Raw genomic sequence first — 22,150 nt, forward strand, 5'->3', positions numbered from 1 at the left:
TCTCTGCTCATTTCAAATTCTGTTTCCCTGAAATCTCAAAAACACTTTTGGCAGGAAAGGTTTGTTGATTTTCAAAACTTTCTGTTGAGAATAGCAAATCTATTGTTATTTATTTTATTAAATGAGTGCTTTCCGTATTGACATATTGGAACATTGGTTGATAATTAATTCTTTACATTGATTTGCGCCAATGTAAAAACGTCTTTATTATATTTTAGACACTTCTTAAATAAGGTTATATTTCCCCCCGAAATTCTTGTCAATATTTCTGCATTGTTGTGAGGAAAAACACACCAAATATCCCAACATATAATAAATGACACTAGTAATATCTCATAAAAATTGTGTTGTATTTTTTTCTGTGTGGATTTTCTTGAAGAGTTTAAAAAAATGTCAATTACCCTCCCCGCCCCTTAATTCTTTTTTATGTGTAGTGGGGTTAACAGGGTTAAAGAAGTTTCAAACAGCAATTGATACGGTTTCCAGTTTTCACGGATGTATTTTATTTTGAAAGAAATGAGCCCGGGAGCATCCGGCGGCTGCATTGACAGCGCGAGGCGGCTGTGGAGGATCAGAATGAAAAGGTGGAATCCAAGTGAGCGACGTCGTATTTCTGTTCCACCCCCCACCCCCCACCCCCCCGGTTTCACTTCATAAACAGACGAGCGGATGAGCAAGCAATAGAGTTTTATTCCGGACCCTGCCGCTGAAAACATCATTTCCTCTTCTTCTGTTCCCTTATTCTTATTATTTTTCTTTCTTTAATCCCTGCATCCACCCAGACCTTCCCATGAATTGGACTGGAAGCAGTCAGGAAGAGAGGAGCATCCTTTGCTTTGCCCGGACATCGTTTTTCATTAATACTATTTCGATTTAGGAAACAAAGCTGATGGTGTCCTCTATGGGATTCTTATCGACCAGGTAGCTTTGTTTTGGAGAAGAAGACATTGGACATCATGAGTTCCAGTGGTAAGTGAAGTGATTGTTGTTGAGCGCGCTTTATCTTTCAGAAGTGCACTAAAAATCCATAAGAATTCTTTCAGGGAAAATGCAAAGTACCAATTTTCAATTTCAATATTTATTTCTTCCCTTGCATGCAAGTGTTTATTAACTATATTGAAGATTGAACAGATTTATGGGGGTTAAAGCTAAATATATCAAGAGGAACATTATATTTTAAGATTCTTATCAGCATGTTACTTCTGCTCCTAGTGACTTTATTTTGACACTTTAGGGTCTTCATCACAACTCTTAGCTGCTCTTAGCCCACCCGTCCTCAAACCTGTACATTGTAGGAGCAGAGTCCTCATTTGATGGGAAGCCTCTGACCTTCCAGCTGTGCAGATTTGTGATGCAGCACATGACAAACAAACCTGACAGCGAGCCTGGGGGCTTCTGTCACTGTTCCCCTAGAATGGCTCAGGGACAATCATAATACGGAGCTGACCTTGTGTCAGCTGACTCTGATCCTCTGTCAGCTGAATCAGGGCTTTCCTGCATTCATCTGTGTGCACGCCTTTACTTTGTTATGTAGATGTCCGGGTGTTGATGTTTTGGTTTTTAAATTCTTTGCAGCTTAGCTGTCCGTCTGTACTGCTGGGAGGACTTGATCTACACCTGGTTACTTAGGGGACTGATGGCGTCAGGCACTTCCTGTCCGCCCTTGAGCTCGCCGGGATGCTCCATCTATGTATGCTTATTGTATAATTGAAATAGTATGACCACATCTGTAGTCGAGCTCATTTGACAACGAGGGCGGAGGGGTAGCACAGACGGCCAGCTTGGTTGTAACTACAAAGTCCCTGGGAATCAGAAGCATGTGGTCAAACAGGATTGTGCACAGACATGAGGGCAAAGTCAGCATGTGGTATGTGTCGCGCTCAAACTTACGGTTTGCTTGTAAGGCTGAAGTTAATAACATGCGTGTGTGTGTGTGCGTGTGTGTTCACACCTCTCAGGTCGGTGCATGAACTTTGGTCTTCCAACACTGCAGGCATGAGGGGACCTTTTCCAGTTTTTAGACCACGTTTGCTCATGCTCAGTCATGACTGGGCCTGTAAAGCTGCACTCTGAGCAGTTTTTTTTTCCCACTTTTTGGGTGTGATTGCCCAAAGGCTGTTAACATGATTTTATCTTAAATGTCTATCTTTACCTTTTAGTTACTTTGCGGTCAGCCGGATTAGTACCACGGTTGTCCAACAAAACGGAAAAACATGTTCTTTTACCAAAAAAACAAAACGTTTGAGGATGAGACCCATGAATTTTTACAGAGAATATAAGATTCTGAGTGTTTTTGTGTCAGAGAGGACATGCAGTACAGTGTAGCTTGTGTGTTTCAAGGGAGCAATAAAACACATGTTGATCAATATACAGATCATTGAGTTCAAGTACCAGAGGGGATCTGCAGAGCCATAAATCACAGGCAACACTGACAGGTTTTTCTTTGCTCTTTCTTTTCTGTATTCACAAAAAACGACAAAGAAAATTCAGTTAAAGATACCGGAATTTGAAAAAAAAATATGTATACATTTAAAATTAAATTTATTTGTCTACTTTGAAATTTCTATTATTTCAAACTACTTTTAAAAGTTGTTTAAAATACACAAGTACCAAGAAAACAGCATGTTTTTGTGTCATTTTGATCAGATATACCTACCAAGATAAAAGCTTTATTTTATAGTATAATAACTAAACTATTTTAATTTACTAATAAATTAATTTGTTAAAGCAAAGCATATTTTGGCAGACAAATCATTTTATTTTGATAAACTCTTAAAACCCACTTTTTTAAATTTGGCTTTAATACACAAAGAAGTGGTTCCCTCTCTTACTTTAACCCACCACATTTCAGTTTATTCTTTTATGTAATGTTTTTAGTTTTGTTTCAACAATGTACAATATCCTTGTGCACTTTTTATCAGTTTTTATCTTATTATTTACGTTTTATTCTCGGTTATGTTACTATACTTCTGGTCTGTGTGGGCAATTTAAGTGCTTTATAAATAAAGTTTATCATTTTTACTATATAACTCTGGAAAAATGAATTTACAGGAGAATGGAGGTTAGGCTGAAGCATTGGGTTCTGATGAATAACCTTTGATATACCTGGATGTAAAGGTAGAAGGCTAATTAGATGGATGTGTTGATTTTGATCTGGTTTAGTTTAATCACATAACATTTCGTGTGACTAAAGCACAGCTTAAAAAAGTAGATGTTGGGAATTGACTCAGTCTTTCGCTATGAAATGTGACATTGATTGATTCTTTTTATGGTCTTTCACTGCACTCTAGAAAACTACTTTGCTTCTTGTTTAATCTTACAATTTAGCACTTTAGGTTCATATTTGTTCAGATTAGATAACAAGTGATGGGAAAACTCTCTTGTGTTTAAGGAACCGCTGTAATTATGACTATGCATTATTTTGCCAAAATAAAAAATCTTGTCTTTTCTAAGACAATTTCTGCAGAGCGACATATTTGCTTGGAAATTCACCTCTGAGTTGTGGGCGGGACTGTTGGCACAGTGCCACCCCACCCCCCTTACCTCCCCATTGCTGAGAGCTCTCTGTTTAGACTCTCTCCCGCTAGCTTACAGCCCCTCACCCCCACAACCAAACAAAAATGACGAGCAATGTCGGAGTTGTGTAGGCAAACAGTTTTGATCCAGATACCAGCTCAGACGAGGAAAAACAAAGACGTACACGGATCAATTTGTTTGGAATATAGCGGAGCGGGGAGCTTACAGATTTGGTCACAAATAAGCTCTTTTTCAAATTGCATATTTTCGTCTGCTCCTGATTCACAATGATTTCAATAAAAAAATAATTAGGAATGCAATTTTGAGCTTATATCTCTTTATATACTGTATGTCCTCCATCATCTGAAAAATGCCACAAGAACATCCTCAAAAAACCAAAAACACAATTTTAACGGAGTGTGTCTTTAAGCAAAATACCTTCTGGAACATAGTTGAGCTATGTGAGATGCACCTAACAAAACATATACACTACAGCGATGCTTCTACAACTCAATAAAAAATTAAAATGGCATTCAGCAGAAAAGTTTTCCAAATGTCTTGAAAAAAATATTAAATCTGTTTGTTTTAAGTCCTTAGATAAGTCCTTAGTGTTTCAGTCATTGGATTTGATAAGCTTTTGTTTTGTGAATTTTCTTGATCTAGTTACTGTAGATCTGAAAATGCAAAAACAGTTTGATAACTTTGTCACGGGTGACTGTATTTTGAAACTAGAAGAGAATTTGATGATCCAGGAGCATAAATGATATGAAAGTCTGTGCTTTGCAACTTAAATGAAAAAATAAAAATAAAAAAATGTCTCCCTGTTGTTGAGGTAATACTCATCTGCCTCGGTATGATTGCTTAAAACAGCTGGCAATAAAAAAAATGATGATAATAGATGTAACTATTTTTTAAAAATGCTTAAAAATTGAACAGTGAGAACTGCACTCAAAACTTTATGACAGGTATACGCAGTCAGTACATCATTGTGATGTAAAAATAAGGAAGTGTAGCAGCTGAGTAGCTCAGTTGTTGGCTAATAAGTTGAGAACTGATAAATTATTTGCTCCTCATCTTCGTCCACAGATGGGCTGCGTAAAATGTAGACCTAAACAGAACGTGCAGCTGCAGATTCAATGATGGGTTTCTCTTTGTACTGTTTTGTTGTCAGCTGCGCTCCCCTGGTTTTTATGAGGGAATAAACTAGAGGCAACGGTGGGGAAGGAGGGGAGTCGTATCGTTTATGATTTCTGTGCTCCTGCTTCATCTGGTGCACAGTCCAAAGCAGAGCCAAACGCTATTCATCACTCCATAATGCCAGGCGCCTCCGCTCAATAACACTGGGAACAAAGGCAGGAGGAGAGTATGCACAGATGCAAACACAGATACTGGGATGTTCCAAGGAATTTTTATCTGCAGTCACCAACAACTGGCATCAATTTGGGGAAAAAAAATGTGTATTTTGGTTCATCTTTGACAGTGGTGTACACTGCTCATTAATAACCTGGAAAACAAACAACAGAGATGGCATGGAACCAAAATGTGTTTGTCTTTGTAAACTCTAAGCTTAGTTTGTTAAATTGAATAAATAACTGATTTGGTGCTAAAGCTCTGCTCTGTCCTTGAGGACCCAGCCTGTTTTAATGACCTTGGCTTCTGGAAGGACTTGGTGATCAGACAAACCCTCTTCTCTTTATCTGTGGAGTGTTTGTGTCACTCCTGTACAAAAAAATGGCTGTTTCCAGCCCAAGACCTGATGGAGATGATGATAGATAAAGAAAATGGGATTGGGGGAAGTCACAAAGTGCCCCAATCGATGGCTGCCTCAGATTTAGAGCAGATAATAGAGATGTTCATTGTGGAGAGACTTAGTATGAAAACTCCAGTCTTTGGTGAATAAAAAGTGTTTTTTGCTCATTTTTACTGAGCCTACTGACTCTGAAAATGTTCTAAGTGAGCAATGGTTGAAGATATGCAGTCCACAGCAGAAAAAAAGATCAGTTTGGGACATTTTACTGCTCCAGCTGGTCTTGGAAAACCCTTTCAGGATATCCACGCCAGATGAGATTCATGATATTTATAGGTTTTTAGTCAGTTAACCCTTGTGCTATCTTAGATGACCCCACCCTTACATTGACGTGTTATTCCTACCATGACAAAGCTGACAGTGTTTAGTCATTTATATTTACGGCAAAAGTATTGGTAATTGATGGGGGGGTGGGGATTATCCTCCTTTTTAAAACCATTCATTATTAGGAGAATCTGCAAAAGCTCTAAATAAGATGAAGATTTTTAAAGATGTGATTGAATATTTAGGTCATATATCAATATTAAAAGAAGTTTAAACGTAAAAATTTAAAGGAAAATTATAAACATCCATATTTTAAAAAACTTCATAAACTTTAACTCTTAAACCCCTTTTTCAGCCTTAACTTTTTTCATACCAGCTACATTTTAAATGAACAGAGTTGAATTTAAGCCTTTTTTAATCTGTTTTATAAATAGATAAAGATATAAAAACCCACTTTGATGAAAGTGTTTTTTTTGTGTCTTTAACATGTTGTGGCATTTTTCTGATGATGTAGGACATGAATTCAGAAAAATAATCTAGTCATTTCTATCAATACTTGCCTTATAATTAAGAATGAATTAAGATTTTTTTTTAAATATCTGCGTATTTCTTTATTTAAATTGTTGTGAATCAGGAATAGATGAAAAAAGAGTCTATTTGTTATGTAGAAAATATGCAGGGCGGGCCACAAGCTTCCACTGGTCCCGCCTTCAACTCAGAAACAAATTTTTAATGAACTACTGCGGCTTTGCAAAACACCAGTTTGGGAATGCTTTTACAATAAATCAAAAGATGACCGGAATGGGACTTTAAAATATTGATTCTTTTAAAAATGTAATGAGATATAATGAGTATAATGAGGGCTGCACAGTGGCGCAGTGGTTAGCGCTCTTGCCTCACAGCAAGAAGGCCCCCAGTTCAAGTCCCAGCTGGGGGACATGAATGCATGGGTTCTCTCTGGGATCTCCAGCTTCCTCCCACCATCCAAAAACATGCTTCATAGGTTAATTGGCAACTCTAAATTGTCCATGAGTGTGAGAGTGAATGGGTGTGTGATTGTGGACATTCTAGCCTGTGACAGACTGGCATCCCCTGCCTTCACCCACAAGTGGCCCGGATAGGCTCCGGCAGCCTCATTACCCCAAAAGGGACCAAACGGAATAGAAAATGAATGAATGAGATATGAGTTACTATGAATGTGGATATAGTTTTTTTTGTATTACAGCAAGATGTTAATCTTTGGTTAGGTTCTGGGCCGATGACGTCTTGTGTGCTTGGGATGAATTCGGACCATAAACCCCAGAGCCTACACGCTGATGGTGCTTGGAGACCAGACCGTTCTAAAACATCGCTGGGTGGAGAAGCGCTGGTGAATCGTCAAAAAGGCAGAGAGAGACAACCTTTCGTGAATTTAAAGACAACAATATTTTTGTGATTAGCTGAAAAGAAGGCGGGCTGTTTAGCTACTGGTTCAAAGTGAAAGACTAATTGAGGATGGTGTGCAGAGGGATGTAACAACCCAGCATATCTATAAGTAAGGTCCAGCTTCCTTATTGAAACTGCCCCAAAGCTTCACGACTATGTTCTTTTGAAATAGCAAAACGGTTATTTTGGAATGTATTTTGTCTATGCACTTTGGCCAAATACATGCATCCGCATGCCATGATGGGATGCCTCAGCTCAAAAATAAAATAAGTGATTTCAAAACAAATGTATTGACTTTTAAACAAGACTGCAGTCAGTAAGAAACTTTGAAAAATAGTGTTTTATATATATTGATATACATTAGATGAGTAGAAACTAGAAAAACAATAATAAAAAAAACATTTACTGTTTAGACAGAAAATGTAGCATTTTAAGATTTTGGCAATCATTGAAAATACGGAAAGTCTGTTGTACTCCTATACTCATAATTTGGATTCGTCAACACCCAGGATTCCATTTTGGCTGCACTCCAGGCATGTTGTTCCTCTGAGCTGTCAGGGGAAGGGCAGAAATAGTGCCAGTCCCCTGGGAAGCTACTGGCCTCTCTGACCGGTGCGCTGCGCTGCTATCAACTGATTGCCGCTGGAGCCGCTCCCCTGAGGCTCTCCGTGCTGATGTGGACTCAGTGGATTACACCTGTAGTCTGGTTGCTATCATTAGAGGGATGACTCAACACCTCAGCGTAGGTGGATGTGGTGGGATTTTTAGGATCTCTGTAATGGGTTTGGACACACCAGAGCTTTGTCTCGTCTTAGAGTGAAAACACAGGCACATTTAGTTACATAATGTATCATCTCATAAGCTGATTATGTTATTGGATTCTTTCTTTTCTTAGCTTTTGTGGTATTCACTTTCAAAAAACGGAAGAAGCATCATGTACATACAAAAAGATTCATTGTCTTATAGTTAAAAACCGTATGATTGGACCCCTTACCCATTTTTGTTCCACTGGTTGTGTTAGGTTGGGGTTGTGAGGGGCTGTGAGCTAATGGGAGAGAGTGTAAACAAAGGGATGAGGGGAAATTAGGGTAGGCTCAACTTTGCACAAACACTTCCAGCCAAAACAAAATTCTGATAAACTCCTGTCACTCTGCAGAAACTATGTAAACAACACAGATTTTTTGATTCAGGCTAAAAATGGCATAATTATAATTAAAAGACCACTGGAAATGCCTTTAAAAGCAGATCAAAAGATGAATGTAGTGGGACTTTGATGCAAACTAATGTTTTTACGACTGCATGCTCAATAAACACTCATTTTGTCATTCCCGGGCTGTTTCGATCAATGTTTTCATTTTAGTTTTTAAAAGAGAAGCATAAACGTTTTTTAGAGAATTTCATTTAGAGCCGTGGCTGGTGTTCATCAGGCAGGTTAATGGGTCTCAGCGGTCCTGCCAGCATTGTGTGTGAAACAATGAACTAACTGAGACATAAGTGTGGGAGACGGCGAGCGGAAAAAGATCATTCTTGCCTACTTCTTGTGCTCACACTCCTGTCTTGAACAGGAAAATAAACAACCTACGTAGTGCAAATATTTTCTCATCCATCTGTGGATTTATGCCCTCATTGCTACATCAATTTCTCACACTAAAGGTATAATAAATAACAGTTACATCAGACTACTTCATAGTGTAAGTGTATCACACAGACTGCCCCTAACTTCAGTGATCCAACAAATACAAATCAGATTCTTTTTTTATTTGATTATTTTTTCAGCGATCATAAGTGTCAGAAACATCAACTTTAGTACAGTTTTACCCCTGGTGTTTAAAGGTAAAGTGTAATGGATTTGGACTCGGCAAACTACTTTTAAGGTGCATTCGCCTATCTCTAAATTTAATACTGATGCTCTAAAACTGATCGACCAGTTGCCAGTTTACTCCGTTTAAACAGCTCTGCAGAAAAAAAATGCTCAACTGTTAATTTCAGATTGTGCGGAGATGCAGCCTGAATGCAGTAGTACCAGATGGGTCTGATCAAAAAGTATTTTTCTGCTTTTGCCATTTACAGAATTAACTGTACATTTTTACAAAGTTAAAAAATCGGGAACATCCATCCGTCCATCCATTTTCTGAATTTGTTAAATCCAATTTGTGGCTACAAAGAAGCTGGGGCCAACCCAACTACTGTTGGCAAAGGTGGGGGACAGATTGCCAGTCTGTTGCAGGGCCACACACGCACACACTCGCTCACACACCCATTCACATCTAAGGATCATCAATTAAGGTCATCAATTAACCTACAAAGGAGGCCTGCACGATATGAGGAAAACCTGCGCTTTGCGATATTGGTGATCAACATTGTGATAACGATATAACTTGCAATACATGAACAAATAGCAAAAGAACCAAAAACATCAATTCCATTTCACTGCAAAAGTTTAATTTAAATAAGAGTCAACATAGCTTAAATCATACTCCAAATGACCCTTGTCTACATGGGAGGCAAACATCTAACATAAAAGAGCCTCATCCGATTGGTCAACAATGTGAAGGGGTCCATGCAATTGATCAAATGCGTTAGATTTGTGAAATACTTGACGCTGTCATAAGATTGTTGTTAAGGTAACCATTTTTGCAATTTTCACAGTCTTTTGCGATATTCGCGTTACACAGCTTCATATCACGATAACGATAAATTTTCTGTAAGGCAAAAGTGCAAACCACTCCCCCACAGTGCAGCCCACATAATTAGCCAACAATACTAATTCACTACAGGACTGCACACAATTTACATAAATATCTAAGTCCTGCTAAGTGAACATGTTAAAACTAACGTTTCAAATTCCTATTTAAAATGGTTTTGTTTGGGAGCAGTTGCCCATCCATCCAATTTATCCACACTCGCACACCCACACTCACATGCACACCACACCTAGAGGCAAATTAGAGTCTCCAGTTTACCTGTAAAGCATAATTTGGGAATGTGGGATAAAGCCAGAATGCCTGGAGAAAACCCACAATGGGGACATGCAAACTCAGAAAAGTTTAAACTCGGATTTTACATTAAAATGTGACCTTTTTGTTGGCAGGTGTCTTTCAGGTCCTTACCCTTAAGGTAAGGTCTAGGTCTTACTTGGTACGTTTCAGGCTTGTTTTGTCCCACTTGTTGTCCATTTTGGGAAAGCAATGGGTTTATTAACATCGGACCAAGTTGGTGGCGGTTGTGGAGCCCTGTCTAATCATAAGACTAATATCTCACATGTTGGGTGTTTTGGTGCAAATAAGACATGTGTGGAATAAAAAAATACTGAATTTTTTGGTCTTATTATCGTCCGCTACCATCATAGTTAGCCTATTTTTTATTTTTTGTCTTCTGGGCATTTAGAAAAACACCAACAAGCATGAAGCAGAGATGAAATAGAAATAATTGGTGCCCTTGTAATAGATTCTACTGCTCCCAAAGTCAGAGAACACAGTGAGCTCTCATGCTTCATGATACACGCAGCTTATAGACTTTCTAAGTGATGCAAGGCCTTTGGGATTCTTCAGATGAAACCAGCTGCTTTGTTGTTCTGATATGCTGGCTGCTGTTGCTGCACTTACTGGAGTAGCAAAAGCCCGCAGTGAGTTGTTCAAGTTGTCAGGCCAGCTGGATGCGCCTCCATTAATCCCCGTCACCAGACACTTGGACCACTCATGTTCCTTATGGAAGATGGAGATAAATAAGAGAATGAGCCCAGCTGTTCTGGCACAGAGTCTATATTGTAAGGCTTAAAAAAAACAAGTCTGTTTATAGGTCAGAGGAGGAAACAGTCTCTCAATAGCCCGAAAGGTTTATTTTCACATTAGTTTTATTACTCATTTATAATTTAGTTGATAAATCACGGTAACCTTTTTCCTCTTTTATGACGCCCGTAATTTAAGCAGCGTTGGGGCAGGCGGGATGGGAGGGCAATCTTACCTGACTGTGTGAAATAACTATCGGCTTTGCAGGAGTCGGACCTGTAAGCTAATGCATAATGAGGTAACAGGATCCATCCGCTTCCTCAAGTCGCGCTGCAATATCTTCTGTGTGTCTCATGAGGTATGAGTGTGTGTAAAAATGGAGACCTGTTGGAGAGAGAGACTGGAGCTTACCCACTTTATAAGTGTCAGACCTCGCAGCTTCAGAATAAGTGTCGACAGAATTACACACTCATCTTTTTCTGTGGACAATGCAGGCTGTAGTCTGCTGTACAATCAGACCGCACTCTACAAACCAGACAATCTGTACCAAACCACGCAACTGCAGTTGACCACCTAGTCCAATGGCAGTCTTGGTTTATATAGTGCATTTACTCTGAGCCATTAAAACAATTATTGTAGTTTACAATCTAGGTTATATTGTCAATGAATGGTATATTTTCAAATGTTTGCAATGTATAAGGCACACCAAACTACACATTCACATAGTGGACAAAGAAATTGATATCGTATTTGGATTTCTTATTTTGAACATTGCTTAATCCCGTAAGAAAAAAATACCACCTTAAAAATACACTTCTCGGCTAAATTAAATTAAATACTCTTTTTGTGTCTTTTTGTGTCTCCAGCTTATCAACAAAGCTCAACAGGCTCTGAAAAGTGCTCTGGACCAATCCGATGCCAGCGATGTCGTGAGATTTGCAAAGGAGAGGTGGTCCGGGTCCAAGAAACTCACTTTCATGTGAAGTGTTTCACCTGCACTGGTAAGAACGGGAGGTTATCTCCCAGGACAAAAGTCAGGAAGCTTTAACACTAGCAGGGTTTCTTGATCTATGTTCGGGTAATGCAAAACAAATCCCACACCTTCATTTTACCTGGTTCCCTTTCATTACACAACCACCATTGCTTATCATTTGAGAGCAGTGTTACATTAAACAAGCTTTAACCTAAAACATAAAAAACTGAAAAGAAAACCTGCTAGTCTTGGCGGTTCTCTAACTTTAATTTCCATGCAAAACAATATTTATCATTGAGTAATTTTAAAACTTTCTGTGTTTCTTTGTCTTTTTGGACTCCTGGGAAATCACACTGTAGTAAACTGCACCAAGGTTCACTATAGTTTGTGCAAGAGGGAAGATACCTTTGTTTTCCAGCTGTCTTCATATGTGGGAAGCAGCTTCCTGCGAATTGGTTGGTCGGGGGCTCTACTTCCATAAGTCATCAGTCATTATATTTTTAAACGAAACACTTCCTCCACAGAGTCCTGTAAGATTTTTAAATATAAGATGATATGATTGTATAATATAATTCTAAATATAACATAGTAAAAAATATTTTGTAATGTAAGCTCACACGCTTCCCAAACAAAGTAGATTTTCCAAGGAAACAAAATGTAGCTTGGGCCAAACTGGCCTAGTGTAAAAGCAGTACTTAGAAAAGAGATTTACCTCGATTTATTTACAATATACATTATAAGTGTTACCGCTTCAACACCGGAGATGTTGCCGGTGATTCCTAAATAACACGTGCTCTTTGAAATACCATAACTTAGCTGATTCTGACGTAGAGAAAAGTTGCTTTTTATATCGGTTTTCCACCGATATGCAACCCTTTACGTTAGTAATGTGTTGCATATTGGTGCAAATCGGTGTTATCTATGATATTGGTGTTGCATTATGACGCAAAGCTGCTTTTCTCCAAAACAGAATTAGCTGATTTACATGGTTTGGGTAAGCACTTCAGTGCTGTGCAATTTTATATATTAGCCCAAGCCTGCTTTTCTACAATTTAGAATCTGTTGGTATTACGTTAAGTGCGTAAACGGTTGAATAGCTAAAGCTCCGGTGTGAAAGCATTAGACCGTGTCTATTCCTAGATATTATTGACCATTATTGCTATTTACTAATTTCAGTGAGGCAAAAACTTCTTTCAAAGACAGAGATAATTAAATCTTTTTTGACCACATTCTTTTTCACACACCTGTACACACACACAGACAGTACAGACCAAAAGTTTGGACACACCTTCCCTGTGTGAATGAGAAGGTGTGTCAAAACTTTTGGTCTGTTCTATATATTGTCAGAAACATAGTAATCCTCCATTTGCCATTACTTAGACTGAGAGTTTTTCTCCTGCGGTGGGAATTGGAATAGATCTGACTTGACTGTGGGGCACATTGGCACCTGCTAACGTAGCTTGTTGTTCTTGCATCTTGTAAAGGATTTTCCTTCAGTTGAAGCAGTTGCCTAAAGAGATTAACTTTATTAGCTTTGCAGTGCTATGTGGGAACATCAGTAACCTATAATAGACTCAGCAGTGACATAATCACCCATTCAGCAGGGCAGGATTAGCCAGGACCACTCACTGCATTGTAACGCTCAGTTAGTTAACCACTTTGTTTTGGAGAAACTTTATTGCCAAGTAACTATTTTTGGTCCAGAAAAGCATTTGGGAAACAATTTCTTGGGAAAAACAAACCTTTAATATGAACTTGAGAAATAAATACTGTTTAATGAAAAATAATACTAAAGTATTAATCTTGTATAGTTAATACTTTGCAAAACAATGTGCATCTCCTGACAATAAATTCAGTATCCAGGTTCTTGTGAATGTAAGGTATCTGTGCAAGTTAGAACTAGTCATCAAAAGGAGGAGAAGCATACCATTTTTCATGCTGCTTGCCAACGTAAAGCACCTGTGCTCAGTGTCAAAATAACATTTAAAACCCACCAGGTGTGAATGTTTGCTGAGTTGTGCAAGTAAATAGTCATTTTCTACTGTTTATGTTAACCAAACATATTCGTGTAAGTCAAAATCTACAACTATCGGTTTTATTTTTTCCAATTATAGTTATATATTTTTTCCTATTTCAATATATTTTTATTTTATTTATAATTTCAGGTTATAATTCTTTGTCCCTTCAAACCGGCTCTGCCGGGTTTTTCTCCACGAAAATTTACAAGCATGGCTTGTAAATTGAACATGCTTGAAAACTCCAGCTTTCAGTCACACCATACAATCATGAACTGATGCCCTTGAGTGTGCACATCATCATATGTGTGCGCGCTCTCTGTGGTTGTGAGTGGTTGCTGTGGTAACTATGTGAAGGGACACCTGGGCCCTGGTTGGTGGATATTCTCAGCATCTCTAAGGTGGAATTAACCAATCAAAAGGCTCCGTTTGGTGCCTCTGAGAAAAGGGGGAGCACTGAAACAGAGAAGAAAAGGGGGGATGGGGAGGCTGTTTCTGTTGCCTCAACATTACATCATCATTTAGTGTAATTTCAGTTTACGTCTTTTGATTCTTTGATTCCTTGTATCATTGATCTGAATAATTCAGTAAAGCTACCAGACAACTCTGTCGGTTCATTCACAAGTGAGGTTTTGTCATCCCAGAATCAATGATTGGGCGTTATTGTGCTATGAGACTGCCACATACAGTCCAGAACAGGCTTCTGCATAGCCAGCAGTTTTCTAAAGCTTTATTGTTCAGGGTGCCACCCATTTATAAACATGTTGCATGTTCTTTTGAACTTCATCAACTCTACGTCTACTCAGCTCTCTATTTTCAGTCTGTCTGCTTCATTTGTTGCCTCTACAGACTGTGAACTGTGGGGTTTGAGAACATAATGTATTTATGTCTTCTGTCAGTTTCTTCTTTTCCCATATTTTGTTTTCCTTTTTGATGAACGTCATTCAAGCATGAAATTCATTTTGCAAAGTAAGAGGGAATAATATTGTCACTTGGATGCCAAGTTGCAATATTTCAACAAACTGACAATCTGCACTTAAAGCCTCGGGTATTGCAATTTGTTTTTCAGTTTTGACTGTATTCCTCTTTTTTATACAGAAATATTAAACTTATTTATGTAAATCAATTCATTGGCCACTTTTAATGTTATGCTCTGTCATTTACCTTCATTTCGACTACAGAATTATTGAAATAACATCACAGAATTTGACCCTTTTCTTCTGCTTCTTGCTTCCTTTTTAACACTTATCCCAGCATCTATTTAAACCAAAAGGACTGATTGTCCTTGCCTGAAAAGACTGACTATTTAGTCTTAAATGGTCTGAATAATCACATGGGATCTCTTTCACCTCTATTGTCGGCATGTAAAAATATACACAGCCATAATTTCATCTTCCCTCCATTGGCCTATATTGCTGCCTCTCTGTCTGCTACATTATCATAACTCCTCGCTCATGCATCTGTCAGAGGAGGAGCAGATAACTAATCATGTGCATTTAGCCTCTCATTTGAACCAATCACCACCGCTGATTGTAACATAAAGAGGCAGCGTGTAATCAGCTCTTAAGTAAAATGTAGAAAAGGTTGAAGACAGAAGTCAACCCACACAGTAAGGCTTTGACTTTGAACAAATAGAAGAACCTGCTGGTGTTCTATGATTGGATCCAGGTCATCACTGACTGTAGAGGATATGAGGGACCAAGTTGCCAAATGAGAGCAACAGAACATTATTCAAAAAAAAAAAAAACAGTTGTTTTGGAAAAGAGAGTGTGCAGTGCATGGGCCGTGACCATCATTTTGCCACGGGCGTGGCAGCAAATGCCACCATCACAAGTGTCTAGGCCGACTCGGGCATGGCGCTTTACTGACATAGTGACCACATTTACCCGGCCTCCAAAAGCATAATTGCCACTCTCACATTCCAGCAAATACACATTCTTCTATTTTAGAAGCATAACGCTCATTTTCTCTTAAATCACAGGCATAAGTCTAAACAGTTGTGTGTTTGTTTCACACAGAAGTAAAACTAATACACAAGCTGTGGCAAGATTTGCTCCCTACATTTAGTCATTTTTAGGAAACTAACCAGGATTTTTCTTTTTTTAATGTTAAGTCTACTTTAGGGCATAGAGTGAGCAGAGATTTTCACTCAAGGTTTGTGCAAAAATGCAGATTTTTTGCATGTATTCTCATCAGTGCTCCCACAAATTAGCTGCATCTCTTTCTGCATAACAGTTCGAATCAGTCCAATCCCACCTCCGGATAAATTGTCCCTCAATCTCCAGCATCTTTGTTACCAACACCAGCTTTCTGTCTGTACTGCCAGCAGCCTCACAGCAACTCCTGAAAAGAACAAAAGAAAACAGAGGAATGGACAGAAAGAAAGAAGAGCAGAAGAAAGCAAGGTTATTAGGAGAACCAGAAAGAAAAACAAATCACTGAAAGGAACATTGGGGGTTACAGCAAAGGGGAGCTTCCTGTAGCTATAGCAACCATTGGTACACTGGTCCAATCACCACACCAATGTGTGGTTGCTAGGGAGAGATTCCAGCGGAGCTAAATGGGTGCACGGTGGGAAACTGTGCTTTTCCCTGATGACTCCTCTGGATTTGAGATATGACAAGAATTATCTCTCTGTTTGCATCTCCTTTGGGGGACCACGTCTGTGATGGGCTTCATACATATACCGTTGTGACAAAGCGAGCATTAGCATACAGTATATGGCACAGCTGCACGTTAAAGCCAAGCTTTCAGATGCTGAATGATTAAAAGGCATTTTTATTTAGCAATTCCTGTTGTGTGAGACGAACACATCCATTTGTGTTAAGACACTCAGATTGCCACTGCTTCTACTAAAACCCCAAGTGATTGTTGAGATTATCTTTTTAAGTCAGTGATCTCATTTCCTCTTTTATTCCCCTCAACAGCTTTCAGAAGGTTAAAAGCTGAAGCAGTGGTTCTGATCTGCTGTTCGGACAGAGCCTCACAAGACAACCTTGGGTCTTTATCAAACCCAGCAGCCAAAAAAAGGGAGACCCTGCCAAATATGCATGACTTCTTTCTGCTAAGCTACTGGGATACATTCTTTATGGGTTTTATTTTCTTATACTGTTGTTGTCCTTTCCAGCCATGCTATTCCTTAACCAGACTCATTGTTCTGTCCATTACTTAAGTCTAGATTAAAAAGTCAGAGCTGTGCTTTCAGGTTTAGATGTTTTTATTATTTGTGTTTTACCCATAAGTTTGTCACCATCTGCAAACTTTTTCCAAGTCTTTGTCATAGACAAACATAATTTAGTCTGGCTCTTTTAAAAAAAAAACATATAAGTATTGTACATTTTTTTTAGTACATTATAGCAATGATCAGAAGCTTGAGAAATATAAGCCACATTCTTGTCTCAAAGTAAATATATATGTGCAAGAAACTTTTTTCATCACAGATTTGTAGCAAGAAAGACAAGTCAGCTAGCAAAGTGTCAGTTGCCACGCTGTCGTTCCAATTCATTTTTTTTCTATGCATATTAGTAAACACAGTGTATTTTCTGGATTTAAACTAAAGATATTTTTCTGTTTCCTTTTTTAACACTTGTTGTTTTGGGGTGTCCCATTATCATGGTTGTCATACATTAAAACTTAAAGCAAAAGGCCAACACCAATCAGGAGCTGAAGGTTTGTGGAATTTCATCAAACTGGTTGGAATAGTCTACAAATGCTGTTAAAAGTAAAAGTCGGAAGTTTTTCCAATTTTTTTTTGTATTAGTAACGTTGCCATAAATTATTGTGGAAAAATTGAATGGTTATTATATTAAATCATCGAGAATTCTGTTCTACTGAAGGTTTCGGTATTGCACACTGATCCTATTGAAGCTTTGTGATTCATATCATCAACACCATTTGGCTCAGCAGTTCTTGCCCAACACTTTTTCTTCTTCTAAACAGTCAGTTCATTGCTGTTCCTAATAAATGGTGTTGAGTTTTTAAAAGTTGTGGGAGCGCTGTGCTTGTTAGCCCATGCGTTCCTGCAGATCTGCTACCATGCTTGGCTTTTTTTTCTTTTTTTCTGGGCTTGAAACCCACAAAAGTGCTGTTTGAGCTGCAGACTTTTGTGCCTTTACTTCCTTCCTGTCTGACCAATGCTTCCCCCACCTCACAATTTGGCCCAACTAAGTAAAAAACACACCGATTCTTCTTGTCTCTTCTGTCAGTGGGCTTTCTCTCTGTTTGCTACATAGGTGAGTAATTTCTCTGATGTCACAGATTTTCTAGAGGAAAAAAAAGCTTAAAAATAAACAAAAGGTTGAATTTGTTTTAAAGTAAAGATTGAGCTGGTTTTGTTTACTGTTCAAAGCTTGTCCATTAGACCCACGAGAGAGCCCGGGGGGGGGGGGGGGGGTGATGAGGAAAGGGAAGCAGTGTGAAAGGAAAACACAAATGCACTGAGGTGCAGAACTGTAGCGATGGGAACTGTGGGCATAAAACTGAGATGAAGTGGAGAGCTGGTGCTCGTAGCTACAAAGACTTGGAAAAAGTTCCAAAACCAAAGAGGACAGGAGGAGGAGAGCGGCAGTGTCGAATCGAACGTCCAGCCAGGTCCAACTTTGATAAGGAAATGTTCGTCACGTCTGTTGGATGGAGATAAATATCCAATCAGGGCAGGACCCCTGTGGACGCCTAATCAGTGAAGTTCTAATGACCACAGCTGCCTACATGCTATCACCAGATTTGTGATTTCATGATGCCTACTTCCTGAAAAGAGAGTAATAAGAAAGGGAGATGCCATTTCTTTTAGTTTAAATCATTACTACCATATTTACAGTACAGTGTAGAAGTTTGGGGAAATACTTATAAAACAAATCCACAGTCTTTGTACATCATACAAAAAAGGTTTTTTCCCTAGTTCATGGTGTGGATTATGCGACATACAAATGCACTGTTTTTAAAGTCAGGTTTATTGAAATTATGGAAACTATTGAAACTTAAAACAGCCCGCATTATATTTAAAACCAGAAATAACTTACTTCCATTAAACATAAAACAAATGTTCAAGGACAGAGATGGGGTTACGAGTTAAGAAATCAGCTAAACTTCAAAAAGCAGTGCATTCGTACTGCAAAGAAGAAAATGTGTTTATGGAACGGGTTGGATGAAGGCTTAAAACAAAGCAAAAGTTTATATGTATTCAAAAAACCAACAATATGTCACTGATGGAACTTTACAAGGCTAGAAATGATCAATAAAAACAAAAAATGTCACTTCTGCATAGGGGCTATACAGAAGGTAATGTGAAAGTGCAAATAGAAATATGCACAAATAATGTATTGTAAAAAGGGAACATAGAAGATTCTTCTTCTACCCACTTCTTTTCAAGGATATTGTTTTGTTTTATTGGTCTATTTTTAACCCCTGTGTTTATTTTCATTTTGTGTTTGAAAAAAGTAGAGTTCAATTAAGGGAAAGATCACTAAAACAGATTATACTGACTCTTTGATGTGCTTTAATTCTTTAGGTTTACTTCGTTTAGTTTAACTCACTGGAATCTAGCTCTTAGCAACATATTTAGAAGGGAAAGCTTTTAATTACCAGAAGTATATTTTCGAACAACATCTGTGCACATGTTTTATGTCCTCTGTGGATGGCAGTCTGCGCTAAATGGTGTTGGTAGTGCGGTTGCAACTCGACGCTTTCTTCTAGCCACGTGAAGCGACCGCTGTGCTGCAGCAGAGACCCTGGAATCCATCCCAGCGCCACCCATCATGCTGGCCTCCACACATGTGGGGGGGTTGTGCTTTTAATATATTGTTTAATGGTAATGGGAGTCTCAGGAAATCTTGAAAAGTGAAAGGCCTGCCTGCAAGTAGTCTGTTGAAATATCCCTCAAAAGAATAGAAAATATATATTTCACATTTTGGCATTTTTGTAGGGTGAATTTCACAAATCAAGTCATGGCTGATCTGTCAGATGGATTTGAAACCATATCAGTATTTTTGCACTAAGTTCGGAGGGATGCATAGTTTTAACACCTTGGATTACTTTTGAATTTAAAAGCCGTTTGTGACATTTTATGCATTTATTGTTTGGTTACATCACTTAGTCTCTTCTGCTTTTGTGAGTTGGACACTCCATCTACCTTCATATTTCTTCTTTTATGAGCTGTGAAGAATATTCAACATCTTTTGTTTCATGTGATCAAGGAATAAAAAATTTAGAATAATAATGCAATGCAAGGATATTTATATTCATTTTGCTGGGAAAAGCACATTTTTCCAGCCTTTCTAATTTAAAGTTGCAATTTAGAGACTACGTTTAATATTCATGCGTTTTAGGTAAAACCCTGCATCTTCAAATGTGCCACCACACCATCACTCAGATGGGGACCTGGCTGTCTCTAGGGTAACCGTGGAAGGTTTACATCCTCCTGGCAACCGAGCAAGGGGGATGTCCTATAAAACACATCCAGCCAATCGTCCTGTTAGAAGAAAACTGTGATTAGGTAAAAGGTGAGCAATCCACGCAGCTGATCCAATCCGGTCTGAGCAGATCCAGAAGGCTGTCTGGAGTTTGGGGTATCCATAGACTAATGTACACAATGCATGGCTGAGCAGATTCCAGAAACAAACCTTTATAGCAAAGATCTAGATGAAGACTGGAAAAGTAATGTTTTTGAGGGAACAAGATAAGATATAAAGATATTCGTGACTCAGATAATTTGGGGAAATATTTGGTTAATTGCCACTTTAAAGCTTAATACATGTTAAAATATTTACTCTGCAAATGCATTGGAAAGCTATGATTTAAGTATCCGCTAAGAGTCTTAAATTGCATATTTAATTATGCATGGTAGCATTTTTGAGCATCGATTCAAAAATGTGTGGCACTTCCAGACAAATTTTACACTGATCCTTGTTTTGCATCTCCTGATATTTTTCAGCTATAACTTTGCTTCCAGTAGACTGAGCTGTCAACATGGTAAAGATCCATGATCATGCCTCTCTGTACATATTGTCTTATTTCATCTTGCCGTTTCCGCCTGTGCACTCTGCCACCTCATCAGGGATGGATTTATGTGATTTCGTCCTCCTGAGGGAGCTGAGATTGTTTTGTTTTTAAGTGAGGTCCCACTGATCTTTTACTACACTATTAAGTCAATACAATCCGCTCATAAACAGCTTGAGATTAAACGAGCCCCTTTGAAGGGTTTATGTGCACGTTTGTCTCTGAACTCTCCGCCTGCCAGTAACCACTAAATGCCAGTTGCTCTGGGGAGCCAAGCATCCTTGATGCACAAGCTCAAGTCTCTGTTGCCTTTCTGCAGCAGGAAGTCATTCATTAGCATTAGGGTTGTTATATGAGGTTGCTTCTTTTTCAAATTCCACATTTGATTGAATTTAAATAATTTCAGATTTGCCTGCAGGATGCTGTATACTATGTTGCTATTGTATAAATTGCATCCTCAGCAGAAGTAAAACTTACCCAAGATCCTTGCTTTTTCCAACAATGCCCCTTACAGTATTCTGGCCCGCTGCATCCTGGCTGCAAGACCCATTTTGTTTTTGCCTTTCTTCTTCCCTACTAGGACTTTGAGCAAAAAATTTGTCCCTGCCCCATGGTTATGTAAATTGTCACGGACCTATTACCCTGTGACAATTATTTTTGACAAAGTAAATGACCCCTGACCAAAATATAACACCTCTGTTGCCAAGCAAGTGTAAAAATGTACTTTTGGCGATTTTACTAAAACATTATAGATCTGTTCGTCAGCCCCAGGCAAGCAAAAAAAAAAAAGGTTGCTATGGAGCTTAAACCAACAAAAAGTCACCATTTTGAAATAAGCTATTTGTTTTTTGATTTGATAGAACCGCTTCTACAGCTGGCTGTCATTTGTTGCCAGGGATCTATGTTTAAAGTAAATGTAGTTTTGAGGGTTTTTTTATGTTTGGGGAAGCTGCAGCACTTTGTCTTTAAGGTGTATTTCCAGAAAGATTTTACTTTTTGGAAGTTTTGGTTGTACAGTAAGCCTTAATAGAGTGCATTTCCACCCGCTATGACTGACTGGTGCACAGATCCAAATCAGTGGTGCTGGTTCGCAGCAGAACCTTTGGGGACAGGGATTTATAGGGTGGTTCCTCTGTGGATTTGCTTCATTACATTGCAAAAAATGCAAAATCAGAAGGAAATTTAGATAAATCATCATCTGTATCGCTACCTTGGCTTTCCTGTAATCTTTGGGGTATTTCCACAACCATTTTTTTTCCTACATATGAAATAAATGTGAGTGAAAGCCAAATCTACATAAGAGCCAGAATTTTTTCCTTCTAAATTATGAATTTATTATGGCTGCTTTTGGGTAATAAAGACATCAAATGTCTTGGTTAGGATTATAATCTACATAAAGAGGGTAAGGGAAAAAATTAAGGTCGAGCAG

The 22,150-nt window shown here is 38.5% G+C and overlaps 1 protein-coding gene across 12 annotated transcripts in view; it reads left to right on the top strand.

Moving 5' to 3' along the window:
- Positions 1–590: 590 nt before the first annotated feature.
- The window catches only part of ablim3 (actin binding LIM protein family member 3), a 42,958-nt gene continuing 21,398 nt past the window's right edge, over positions 591–22,150 (top strand). For 3 of the 12 annotated variants that reach the window (XM_011480378.3, XM_011480373.3, XM_011480377.3), the window contains exons 1-2: positions 1,560–1,867; positions 11,607–11,741. In XM_011480378.3, coding sequence (XP_011478680.1) covers positions 1,846–1,867; positions 11,607–11,741 — 157 coding nt within the window. In that variant the 5' untranslated portion in view covers positions 1,560–1,845. Of the gene's footprint in view, positions 970–1,523; positions 1,868–11,606; positions 11,742–22,150 lie in introns of those variants that run through there. The other 9 variants (XM_011480374.3, XM_011480375.3, XM_011480379.3 and 6 more) reach the window with 7 other exon arrangements.

The sequence above is a fragment of the Oryzias latipes genome, chromosome 10 (genome assembly GCF_002234675.1).
Source record: "Oryzias latipes chromosome 10, ASM223467v1".
NCBI lineage: Eukaryota > Metazoa > Chordata > Actinopteri > Beloniformes > Adrianichthyidae > Oryzias > Oryzias latipes.